Source organism: Aquarana catesbeiana, linkage group LG01 (assembly GCF_042186555.1).
Source record: "Aquarana catesbeiana isolate 2022-GZ linkage group LG01, ASM4218655v1, whole genome shotgun sequence".
Lineage (NCBI taxonomy): Eukaryota > Metazoa > Chordata > Amphibia > Anura > Ranidae > Aquarana > Aquarana catesbeiana.
Genome location: NC_133324.1, coordinates 626,007,328 through 626,020,394, shown reverse-complemented (window position 1 = coordinate 626,020,394; position 13,067 = coordinate 626,007,328). Strand labels below are relative to the sequence as shown.

Here is a 13,067-nt window from a genome sequence, read left to right as displayed (position 1 = left end):
CCCATATATCACACTCACCCCAGCCTCGGATGGAGATCTCTCATGCGCTCTCCATGGAAGTCTGTGTTGCACATTTGACTAGAGGACACGTCTCCTGGGTAACGGCCCGGAGGAGGGGGCAGTGCTAATTGACTGAAGGCTGTGCAGCCCCATGTAGAGGGCGGAGCTTTAGTTTGCAGAAGCTGTTGCAGTCCCAGTGGTGGGCGGAGGCTGCTTTAACATAGAAGGCAAGACAGCAGTGTGGTGGGCGGAGCTTCAAGCAGCCACTGAAGCCTACGTGTAGGGCAGGCGCTGGGGTGTTCTGTGGCTGTGCTCTGGTCTGGTCTGGTCCAGACCAGTAATAGTATCAGTGCCAGTACGTCCGTCCACTGCAGAGACCAGAGTCCCCTGCATTGCGTGATGCGTCTCCTCTCCCCGAGACCCCGACCCGTAGCTCAGATCTCTGCTCTCCAGACTAGGCCACGATGACTCCTCTCAGTCTGCCTGCTTGGCACCTGCCTGTTGATAGGCTGGCGGCGGTGTTGGCGGGAAAAAATGCACTGATATAATTGGCTGCACGGGCTGCGGCGACGGTGGTGGGCTGGGCAGAGGCTGTGCAGGAAACTCGCTTGGCGGCTCGAGATCGGATCTTCTTGGGGATTTCCGGAATTGCGCATGCGCAGTTCTGACCCGAGCCGATCGCCTCCATTTTTACTGGCACTTTTCCCTTACTATGGGCTTTCACGGGCACCAGAAAAAGGCTTGATTTTACGGGCTGCCCGTAAATCTACGGGCGGTTGGCAACACTGATAAGTGTTAACCTGTCATTGCACTCGAAAACTGTCATAACTGGATACTATAGGATTGAAAATTGATCACAGCCATTGTTTCAATGTAAATGTTATGTAAATAAATGTATTTTTATTCTTATCCAAATACTCAGATGCCTATGTATCATTGTTTAGGTTAAATCAGTATATATGCACGGTGTACCTCTGTGTCAGCTCAGTTTTATTATGAGGAGACCAAAATATTCTGTTCGCATGTCTCTAGTCTGTTCCCATGAAAAGCACAGAATACAAAAATGGTACTTTTGGGAAGGTACGCAAAAAAAAAATATTTAAATATAATTTCTATCTTTACAAATTTTGTACTGCAGTATTTAATGCAACTGACTGTATCTTAACAAAGTGCAGAATGTCTGCCTAACTTTCCATCTGCTCAAATTTAGGCATCTAATAGTTTGTTGTTTTCACTTTCAGCTGTGGATTTTTTCAACCAGATCAATATGTTGTATGGAACCATTACAGATTTCTGCACAGAAGAGAGCTGTCCGGTAATGTCTGCTGGACCCAAGTAAGATTTTTTTTTTTAATTTTATTTGTCATGCCTGTTAATGTCCACATTATTAGTTTGCATTCTCACCATCAATGGGGCATCTCATTGGTATAGTAGCAATAACTTGTTTAACCTGGAAGTGCTTTATCCTAAAATCTACCACAGAAGCATGATATGAATATCTACTTAAAGTGAATGTAAACCTGATTCATTGTCATATGCAGTGTTTTCTTATCTCTTTCCAAAGCTCTGAGTCCCGTGTCTTTTTGCTGCTCGGGCTCTCCGACAACTGAGATAAAACCAACCTGAAATTTGTGTCGGGGATGGTGCTATAAATAGATTAGCAAAGAACTGGTCTATTCGCAGCACATTCCTTCCTTCCTCTGCCTATGGGGGGGGGGGGGGGGTGTGCCTTTCCTCCAATCAGCTGTCACACAGTGTATGCCAAGACTTCACTCCCAGTGCTGAATGAGGAAGAAAAACTTTCTAAAGAATAAAGAAAGCAGATATACATGTAAAACTTATGTAGGGAGATTTGTTTCATCCCTGTATATCATCTGAGACTGTTCACTTCACTGGTTATATGTGAGGGTTTACATCCGCTTTAAGATCTACCTTACTGTTACATTTTCATTCAGTTTTTTTTGTATCACTTTTATAATTAGCCACCTGCAGACTTTGGGCATGCAGCGTGCAGCCAAAAAACTTTATTGAAGTTCACATAGTATATGCCATACGCATAGCTCTCAACAGTTTCTGATTTAGAGGGACTGTCCCTCTTTTGGAACAAAGTCCATCTTTCTCACACACAATGCAGTCCTAAAATTTCTATATTTTTCTAAGAGTTGTTGATCTCTTTAACAAAATATGAGTTGAGTTTTCAATTACTTAATAATTGATTAATAATTAATAATAATTATTAATAATTGTCAAGATTCTAAATTTAGAAGGAGGCATGGAATAGGAAAGACAAGTAGGGGAGGTGAAAAGAAAAAGACAAAAAAGGAGTATGGTTAATAGGCTGAGAATTTGAGGATTGCTAGCAGACCAGATTAGTCTCAATGTTCCCTCCCACTCACCAATTCCCTATATTCTGCATTGTCTGAAGGTAGGTAGTTGTTGTTTGATTATGGACAGTTAAGCTGGCCATAAACAGCTCCAATTTCAGGTGATTCCTGCTGACTCTTGAATATGGGGATTCATGAGTGGGAACGATCCTTGACACTAGCCTGGACTCCTCAGATGCCCCCTCTCAAGCCTCCCAACTCTACCCTTGGCACCACCGAGTTTGATAAACTTTTACTGAAAAATAGAAGAATCCAAGGGGTGAAATTGTCAGCCAAATAGTCACTGCATCCAATCAGATGCAGTCAGTTTTTGGGTATTTGGACAGTGGCAGGCACTGTGCCTGTCTAAATACATTAGCTGGCAGGGGAGATTCCTTCATTCATGCTGTTTAGTGTGGATGGAGAAATTAATGCCTGTATGGCTAGAGTACAAGTATTGATATCTGAGTGCATCTTGGGACCTTTTCCAACGGTACCAGGTCATTTCAAAGGCATCAGTTCTGTTCTGTTTGGCATGTAAAGTTCTTCCATTTCACTCACTACCATTTTCTTTTTTACATCTGGTGGTGCTTAAAAAGACCTCTGTCCAAGATTACCTATTTTGTAGTGGAGGGTGGTGGAGGCAGGCTTATGTGTAAAACTATACATCCCTTTGGAGAGCCTATGTAAAAATCAGCTCCATGAAGCTGCTATAATGGTGCCTGTGTACTAGTGGATTCCATATTACAGCTGTCCCTTCAGCATAAGGACTATCCCCTTATTTGTTATCTCATTTTCAGGTTGATATGTTTACCAAAAAACAGATTTGCTTTAAAGGGGTGCATAAAGTGTATATATTTATTATATTTTTGTTAGGACTAAAGTACATTTTAAAACGTTTTTTTTTGTGGGGTAAATATGAAACATTGTTTATGAATATTTAATTTTTACATACCTATGGTACTAGACAGGTGTGCCCACTATCTCCTCTCCTTTTTGTAATAGTCATTGAGCATTTGGCCCAAGAAATCAGACGAAACAATGCCATAACGAATATACAAACCCCTTTATTACACCGCAGACAATCTTATACTGTATTTACAGCAACCCCACACTTCTTTTCCCTATGTTCTACAGGAATTTAGACGATTCAGCTCCCTTCGTAACATCAAATTAAATATGTCCAAAACAAAGGCCTTAAATGTTTCCTTACTGCCTTCCATTGTGGCTCGTTCTAATTTCCCATTTCAATGGAAACCCAAAAACCTCTCTTACTTGGACATTGTGGTTCCCTTTAATCTTGCAGATCTCTATGCTCCTAACAATGCCCCCTTATTGACAAAAATCTGTAAAGATTTAGATACATGGGGTACCTCTTCTATCCCCTGGCTCGGTCGAATAAATACATCAAAGATGAATACCCTACCGAAACTACTCTGTTTTCCAAATGGTTCCTATAACTTTACCTAAGGCCATTTTTTATACTTTTTTTTTTTTTTTTTTTATTTCCACTTCAGCGAAAATTTTCCGAGAGACATTATTTCAACTTTATGTGTCAAACTTTATCTCTTCTCCTTTTTCACATCATTGTGGATTGTTTCCGTCACATCTTTATTATTTTTCCCTTCTAGGATATTCTTAAATATTTTTAAAAACCGGCGACAAACCGCCTTCTATAATTATAAACCCTATTATTATCTTATTCTCTCTCAGTTCCTCTTATTTCCCCCCACCCCCCCTCCCCCTCCCCTGTGTCTGGTCCGTTCCTTTATGTTATTTATTTATCCACTTGGCTCTGCACCTGTTCTTTCTTTTATCCTATCTAAATAAATATCCGAGACTTTGTAGTTTTTCCAACTTTCCCATCTACTATTATCCCCTTTCTCTCCTCCTTCCATTTTGTAGTGATAATCTATTTCCTTTAGCCAGTTTCTAATGTCTGGTTTTCCACTTTTTAGCCAATTCTTGGGAATTAAGGCCTTGGCCGCATTCAGGAGGTTAGGTATTATTGATTTTCTATATTGTTTCTTAGGTTTATTGTAGATATGGAAGAGGCATGTCCAAATATTTTGTTCTATTTCTTCTCCAGTTATTTCCTTTATGTTGTTTAACACTTCCTTCCAGTACTCCATTATTATTGGGCATTCCCACCATATGTGTATGATCGTTGCTATTTGGCCACATTTTCTCCAACACAAGGAGGTTCTATCTTGATGGAATCTGTGTATTCTTACTGGGGTCATATACCATCTTGATACTAGTTTATAATTCATTTCTATGGTCTTCATGTCCCAAGCCTTATTATATCCCATTTCTATCATTTTTTCCACTTTTTGGTTATCTATTTTTAAATTAATTTCTTTTTCCCATTGATTTATATATTCTGGTCTTTCTTGTGCTTCCAAATCTGTCAGTATACTATAAATTTTTGATGTTCCGTTTTTTAATGGTGTTTCATTGCTACATAGCTTTTCCAGTGCAGTTAATTTTGTTTCATCTCTCAGTGGGTGTGGTATTGTGCTTACTAGGTGCCTTATTTGAATATAATTCCATTCATTCATCTTCCATCCATTCCTTTCCTCTATTTCTACTCGTGTTCTTATTTTGCCATTTCTAGTGATATCTTTCAGTCGTGGGTTACCTATTCCTTGGATTTCAAATATTTCCCTCCCAGGGGTGAAGAGATTCGATCCTGTGAGTGCTAATAGTGGTGAATTATTTTTCCATTCATTCTTTAAGTGAATGGTGTCCCAAATTTTAAATACATTTTTTGTTATTTCGTGCGTGTCGGTGTCCAATATTCTATATTTCCGTGGAATCCAAATATTCTTATGTAGTGTGGCTCCACTTATTGTGTTTTCCATTTCCACCCATTTTTTTTCATTTTTCTCATTTGTCCACTCTAACATTCGTGTTAAAACTATGGCTTTATAGTACCTACTTATATCTGGGACGGCAAGACCCCCATGCTCCTTTTTCCTTGTGATCAGCGTGTATTTAATTCTTGGTTTTTTATTAAGCCATATGTATTTTAGCATGATTGTTTTAATTATTTTAAAAAAACTCTGCGGGATTTTTACTGGTAACATCTGTAATCTGTAATTTATTTTAGGTAATATCGTCATCTTAAACATATTTATTCTTCCAATCCATGAAAGTGGCTGTATTCTTAACTTTTTCATTTCTTCTTTGACCTCATTGATCAGTGGAATAAAGTTTGCCTGATAAATTTTTTCGACTCTAGGAGTTATTTTAATTCCAAGGTAATTGAGTTCTTTTACCCAAGTGAATGGGAATTCTTTTTGTAAAAACTGAACTTCCTTTTCCTCTAGACCTATGTTTAATATTTCCGTTTTTATTGGATTAATTTTGAAGTTTGACAGTTCTCCGTATTTTTTAATTTCTTTCAGTATGTTTGGGAGTGACACTCTTGGGTTGGATACGTACATCAAGATGTCGTCCGCGTAGGCAGCGATCTTATGCTCTTTTCCTCCTAGTTTCGCTCCTTCTACCTCTTTGTTATTGCGGAGTGTTGCTAATAGTGGTTCTAAGGCCAATACATATAATAGTGGAGACAGTGGACAGCCTTGCCGTGTTCCATTCTGCATCTTAATTTTTGGAGAGAGTCTACCGTTTACTTTTACGACTGCTGTCGGGCCATTATACAAATTTGTTATCCACTTCATCATTTTTGTCCCAATACCCAAGTGCCGCAATGTATCCATCATGAAACCCCAGTCTACCCTGTCAAATGCTTTTTCTGCATCCAATGACAGGAATAGAACTGGGGTCTCATTCTGCACCTTCTTGTGCAACATCAATAATGATTTTAGGCTGTTGTCCCGCCCCTCTCTCCCCGGGACAAAACCAGTTTGGTCCGGGTTGATCCACAGTGGGATTAGTTTTTTTATCCTAGTGGCCAGGATCTTGGAGTACAGCTTCGTATCAGCGTTCAATAGGGCTATTGGCCTGTAGCTTGAGCAGTTAACTTTGTCTTTCCCTTCTTTTGGTAGTATTGTAATATGAGCTAATAACGATTCACTTCTTATTTCTTCATCTTCCCCTAAGGAATTCATATATTCTAATAGTTTTGGAGTCAGCTGTTCTTCAAATTTTTTATAGTATTTGACCGTAAACCCGTCTGGTCCTGGGCTTTTTCCTACGGGAGTTTCCTTTAATGCCAGTTTTACCTCTTCATGCGTAATATTTTTTTCCAATTCTTCTAGTTGGTCTATTTTTAGTTTTGGTAAGTTTGCTTTTTTTAAATATTCTTGTATCTTCTTTGTTCTTGTATTCGCTTCTTTCCAACTTTCCTGTCCTTTTATTGCATAAAGGGAGCTGAAGTATTTTTGAAATGTTATCGCTATATCTGTGGTTTTATTTACCACTTCTCCTTTTTCATTTTTGATCTTCTCAATGTAATTCAAAGACTTCTTTTTTTTTACCAGATTTGCTAGGTATTTTCCTGGTTTATTACCCCATTTATATTTTTCTTGTACTACTCTGTTGTAGTCCTTCCTTTCTTCTTGTTCCATCCAGTCTTTTAATTGCTCTCTCTTTTGAGATAGTAGGCCGAAGATTTTGTTGTTTACTTGATTTTTGTGTTTTCGTTCCAATTCATAAATTTCTTTAATTATTATATCTGGGAGGAGGGAGGAGCCTGGTAATGGCTCTGTGCACGGCGTGAGGATCCTGAGAACCCTCTCCCTGCAGCTGAGAGGAATGATCGGCCTGACGAGAAGGTGTAGGTAGCTTCCCTCCCCGCCCCCCCTGCTCATCACTCACTGAGCTGTCTTGTGGAGTAAGCCAGAGGAAGTTTGTACCTGCGTCTGACTGCAACAAGCTGTAGTGAGCGTCCCTTTTTGTCCCAACTTCAACAACAACTAAAAGATAAGTACCGTATTTTTTTTTTTTTTTTGGCTTTTTTTCTATTGCAATTGTCTTGAAGTGAAAAGGCAAAGGAAAAGTAATAGAGCAAAAGAAAGGGAAAGGGAAAGAACATATTGAAATAAAACGAAATAAAATGGAATAAAAAGCGAAAGTAAATGAAGGCGAAAGAGCTGAAAAAGTAGAATCAAGTGAGCTAAGAAAAACAATAAAAACAGGGGGGGGAACAGGGGAGAAGGAGAAGGTGATTGAGAGACAAGCCAACGGAAGAGTTGTCTCCCAGCCCCCACCTGCTTGCTGCTGCTGCTGCAGTAGCTCCCTTTCTTGTGATCCTTTTTTTTTTTTTTGGTCTTTTTTTGTTTTTGTTTTTTGCAAATGGTATTAACTATAGGCTCGATAGTATAAACTATAGAATAAGAAGAAATTTCATAGTAACAAAATGTGGAACATATAAGCTCATACTGGAACTATACTGCTGAATATATAAATCATCTTGCTGAATACTTGAATTAGATTGCATTATACCGCTAAAACATTTGAATTATTTTTATGAGCACCTGGGCCCTCATGCACATGGGCTGTTGGGAGAACGTTGTGAAAACGCTAGTGTCTTTGCAGTGACTTTTTTTTTTTTTTTTTTTTTTTTCAGCGTTTTTGCAATAGCGTCTTTGAGCGTTTTTGGAGCGTTTTTTTTTTGTTTTTGTTTTTTCCTCCTCTTTTGGCTCTTCTATTGCAATTGTCTTGAAGTGAACAAGCAGGGGAAAAGGCGAAAGAGCTGAAAAAGTAGAATCAAGTGAGCTAAGAAAAACAATAAAAACAGGGGGGGGGAACAGGGGAGAAGAGAAGGAGAAGGTGAAAGAAAGACAAGCCAACGGAAGAGTTGTCTCCCAGCCCCCACCTGCCTGCTGCTGCTGCTGCTGCAGTATCTCCCTTTCTTGTGAATTTTTTTTTTTTTTTTTTTTTTTTGCAAAGGGTACTAATCATAGGCTTGATAGTACAAACTATAGAATAAGAAGAAATTCCATAGTAACAAAATGTGGAACATATAAGCTTATACTGGAACTATACTGCTGAATATATAAACCATCTTGCTGAATACTTGAATTAGATTGCATTATATCGCTAAAACATTTGAATTATTTTGCTGAGCACCTGGGCCCCCATGCACACGGGCTGCTGGAAAAGCGCTGTGAAGACGCCGGTGTCTTTGCAGTGACTTTTTTTTTTTTTTTTAACTTTTTCCAGCTTTTTTTCAGCATTTTTGCAATAGCGTTTTTGAGCCTTTTTTTTTTTTTTTTTTTTTTTTCCAGCTTAAGAACGCTTAAACAATTGAACAGCACTAAGGAATGCTTAATGTACTTAAGGTAGTAACATAACTTCTGGAAAACGGGGACCACTCATATCTCATTAATTTATTTCTATTATTGGATTGTGGGGAGGATGCCGGGTATGAGAACGGAATAAAAGAAATATTAGTAAAAATAAGTCAATTTAAAAAGGCTGGGAGATTTTTTCATCATTAAGAGATCCCAATCAAGGGGTATTCTGGAAGGCAGCTTTGAAGATCTTATAAATCCAGCCATAGAAACAAACATGAAGGGGAAAACAACAAGAAGTGCGGGAGCAATACCGAAATCACCTAGGACTAGCCTAGGCCCAAGTCCAGGCCCTATGAACAGGTATATACAGCAAGGAATCGGAGAAGGAGAGAAACAAGTGGGTTCAAAGGGCAGACAAATAGATACAAAAGAGAAGGACAACAAGGATAAAAAAGGCCAGTATAAAGTACAAACAGAAACCAGCCACCTCTCAGAACCCAGAATGGAGCCAGAAATGGGAGAGGAAGACAGAGGAAAGGAGGAAGGACAACAAGGGCCACAGTTGCCAACAAAACAGGATATGGAAAAAATGTTTGCGGCACTAGAGAATTCCCTAAAAGCAGAGATGTCAACACTCCATAAAGATATGGGATATATGTTAAACAGAGTGGAAGAAGTAGAGATCAAAGTAGACCTACATCAAAAAAACATAAAGGAACTAGAAGATGAAATAAAGAAATTAAAACGGGAACAACAGGAACAATCATATAAAATAGAAGAGCAAGAAAATAGAGATAAAAAGAAAAACTTGAGAATACGTGGGTTACCGGAAACAGAACAAGCAGAAAATCTAATAGAAAAAATGAACAATCTCTTCAACCAAATCTTGGGAAAGGAAACAACTAACACAATAGGAATAGAAAGTGTCTTTCGAGTAAAAAAACCTCAAAGGTTTGCAAGGGAAACACCTAGAGATGTAATCGTACGCTTTGAAAAATGGGAAGAAAAAAAACAGATCTGGATAAACCTAAAGAGGAAAACACAAATAGAGTTTGCGGGAGGTAAATTACAAATATTTCAAGACTTATCTCAAGAAACGTTGAAAAGACGACGGATACTAAAGCCATTATTAGAAATCCTCCGGGAGCAAGAAATTCAATACAACTGGGGTTTTTCAGCATGTCTAATAGCAAGGAAAAACGGAATAAGTGCGAGGCTAAGACATGTGGAGGAGATTCCGGACTTTTGCAACAAACTAGAAATCCCCTCCCCAGAACTGGAAAAATACGCAAATAGTCAGGAGCGAATAACGGCAAGAGATGACCTACAGTGGCAAGTAAATTCAAGGATCAGACATCAAGATGTGGACTCTCGAGGAAATTAATATCTGAGAAAATACCACACAACGGTGCAAGGGGCCTTAGAGTGGAAAGGGGGGGGGGGGCTGGGGTTGATGGGATGGGAAAAAAAAGGAAAGTGAAAGGATTGGTAAAACACAACAAAAACGCAGGGAGAGGGAGACAGGGACTCACGGAGTGGACAGGGGGTCGCCCTATTAGTGCTTAGGCAGGGGGGTAATAGGGTGTCTTACAGAGCTCCGCCTCACAATAAATAGAGCAGAGGGGGCAGAGCGTGCCCCACAAAACAAAGTAAAATGCTCTCAGCTAGCTCTCAGCTCTAGAGAATATGGGGGTAAAAAACCCATATCAGAAAAAAGGGAGGGGGAGGGTGGGAGGAGGGAGGGGAGGGGGAGGGAGGGTGGGGAGGGAGAGGTCTGAGTCACATGAGTGGTTACATAGGCACACCTATTCTGAGACAAGAGATGAGGAGACCCCGTGCGTCCGCTGGGTGGCCCCTCCACCCGGTCTCCTAGGGGGACCGCGTGGGGGGGAGGGCCGGAGGACGGGCGGGGAAGAAAAGGCACAAGAATGGAAAACGTAAACAGCATAAAAATAATCTCTTACAATGTCCGAGGACTAAATTCCCCAGGGAAGAGAAACATCATCCTCCGAGAACTAGAAAAAAGTAAAGCAGAAATAATTTTCCTACAGGAGACGCATATAACCCAAAACTCAAGTGCCAAAATTTATTCAAGAAACATACCAACATGGTATCAAGGAGACTCGCCAATAAGAAGGGCCAAAGGAGTAGCCATCGGTATAGGGAAAAATGTACGTTTTCTAATAGATCAAAGGAAAATAGACCCGGAGGGTCGATATCTTTTTATTACAGGAACTATACATGGGGTAAAATATACATTGGCCAATGTCTACTGTCCTAATAAGAACCCTAAAAAATATTTGATAGATATAATTAAAATACTAATGGAATTCAAGCAAGGAAAATTAATACTAGCTGGAGACTTCAACTTCAGCATGGATAATAAAATGGACAGTACCTCAAGAGTAAGGGACAAAGAGGTAAATCAACTAAAGAAATTAAAAAGAACATTATATGAACAGCAACTAATAGACCCTTGGAGAATTCAGCACCCCAGCACAAAGGACTACACATTCTACTCAACAGTACACAAAATTTACTCCAGATTGGATTACATCATGGTCGAACATAGAAACTTGGAAGAAATAGAAGAAACAAAAATAGGCATAATAACCGCCTCAGATCACAGCCCAGTAATCTTGAGAATGAAAATAAAAGGAGAAGTCCTTGAAAGGGGTCCATGGAGAATCAACGAAACTTTATTAGAAGACAGTGAGACCGAAATAAGCATCATAGAAGAAATTAAAAGATATTTTGAAGAAAACGATACACCAGAAGTATCGAAAGCAACAATATGGGAGGCGCATAAATCTGTTATTAGGGGCAAGTTAATAGCTATAGGGGCAAGAAAAAAACAGGAAAGGAAAACAAACATTTTTTATACTTAACATTCTTTCTCTATACATTTTATTTGAAATCAAGGCTTCTCAAGACTGCGGCATAGGTTACCCGCTTATCCCAAACTATCCCAACCTGATTATGCATACCGTCACGTTCCCTCATTCCTTCCCTAAGGCTTTGAAAATGGTGGAACAGGACATGTCACCATTTGACTTGAGAGCCCTACCATGGGGCTACAAACACAGCCTTTACTTACTGCACTCTTCCTCGCCATTAACACTAGCTGTTCACCGTAAATCAGCAGGGGATTCTCCAGCTTGTACTATCAGATCTGTCCCCTTTTACCCCTTTGTTTGATAACCCTGCATTTCCCAGGGTATGTGTACTCCTTTGATCAGGTTGTTACATCTTTCTGAATGGCCTGTGCCTCATACACTTTTCACTCTCGTACTGGCAATTTTGTTTCTCATTTGGGTCAAGGAGGTTGGTTGAGGACTCTTCATTTGTCATCCTTTTGTAAGCACCTTTTTATTCCTGCTTCCATGCACCGCTCGTTTGCGGAGTTTGAACAGTCATACTTTCTCCATGATACGCCCATACACCTACTTTCCACTCTTTTCAAACTCCTCCACTACTTGCTCCATGAAGAGCTCACAACATATACCAGGATGTGGTCCGCACACTTGGAAAGAGACCTTTCAACTGCTGATTGGCAGACTTACTTCCTTTTTACTCATAAATCTACCATCTCCTGTTGAGCTCAAGAAAAGAACATTAAAGTTCAGGGACTGTTCTTCTTTGCATCAGATATACTCTTTCACATCTGACATGTGTTGAACTATCTACATGTCTGGGGGGACTGCTCTAAGACTAAGCCTTTTTTGACACGGGTCTTTGCCATTTACAATAGCATCTATGACAGGTATTTGACTCCAACTCTTGGGATAGCACTACTCTCAATGCTCCTAGGCTCGGTCGCATCTCAAAAACGGAGTCTGTTATGATTTTTCCTTTCTGCAGCCCAGCAGCTCATACCGTTATGGTGGAAGACCACTGTTACTTCTTCCATGGCCCTTTGGGTTTCTACAGTGAATGACATGATGCGTATGGAGGAAGGTGTTGTTGATGGACAATGATACTTTCGAGAAATTTACCACCCTTGTTATATATTTGGATCCATTTCTCCTTGTCTGATAACATGAAAGCTTTTCTTACCCCTGCCAGTGTTTTTAAGGACGTTTTACCTCCATCTAGTACCAGTTCCATTTAGGGCTACCTATGATGGATTTCTTAATTCTTTTTGGTTTCCACATCTCATATCAGATCCATTGTGGGTAGCTTCCTTGTTTTGCCATTTGGATCCCTCAGGACTCACTCAGTGGCGGCTGGTCCTCAATTTTTTTTGGGGGGGGCAGCAAACAAACCCCCCTCCAGGTCCGCACTCACCACATCCCCGGTAGTGGCTTCCTTGGCTTCTCCTCCCAGCTAATCTGGTCTTAAGATCCACCTTCTGTCTTGATTGGCTGGGAGGAGAAGCCAGAAGGCCATAGCGAATATTGATTCGCTAATGTCACAGGTGGGTGGGTTTGGGGCGCAGTGCTTTGCGCCCTGAGCCCAACCTTTTTGAAGCCAATTAGACCCTTAGGCTCTAATCATG

General features: G+C 40.1%; 1 protein-coding gene across 1 annotated transcript in view; it reads left to right on the top strand.

Moving 5' to 3' along the window:
• The window catches only part of MOB1B (MOB kinase activator 1B), a 136,386-nt gene that overhangs the window by 79,126 nt on the left and 44,193 nt on the right, over positions 1-13,067 (top strand). Inside the window, exon 3 of the mRNA XM_073600665.1 lies at positions 1,242-1,335. Within this exon, the coding sequence (XP_073456766.1) occupies positions 1,242-1,335 (94 nt within the window). The remainder of the gene's footprint in view (positions 1-1,241; positions 1,336-13,067) is intronic.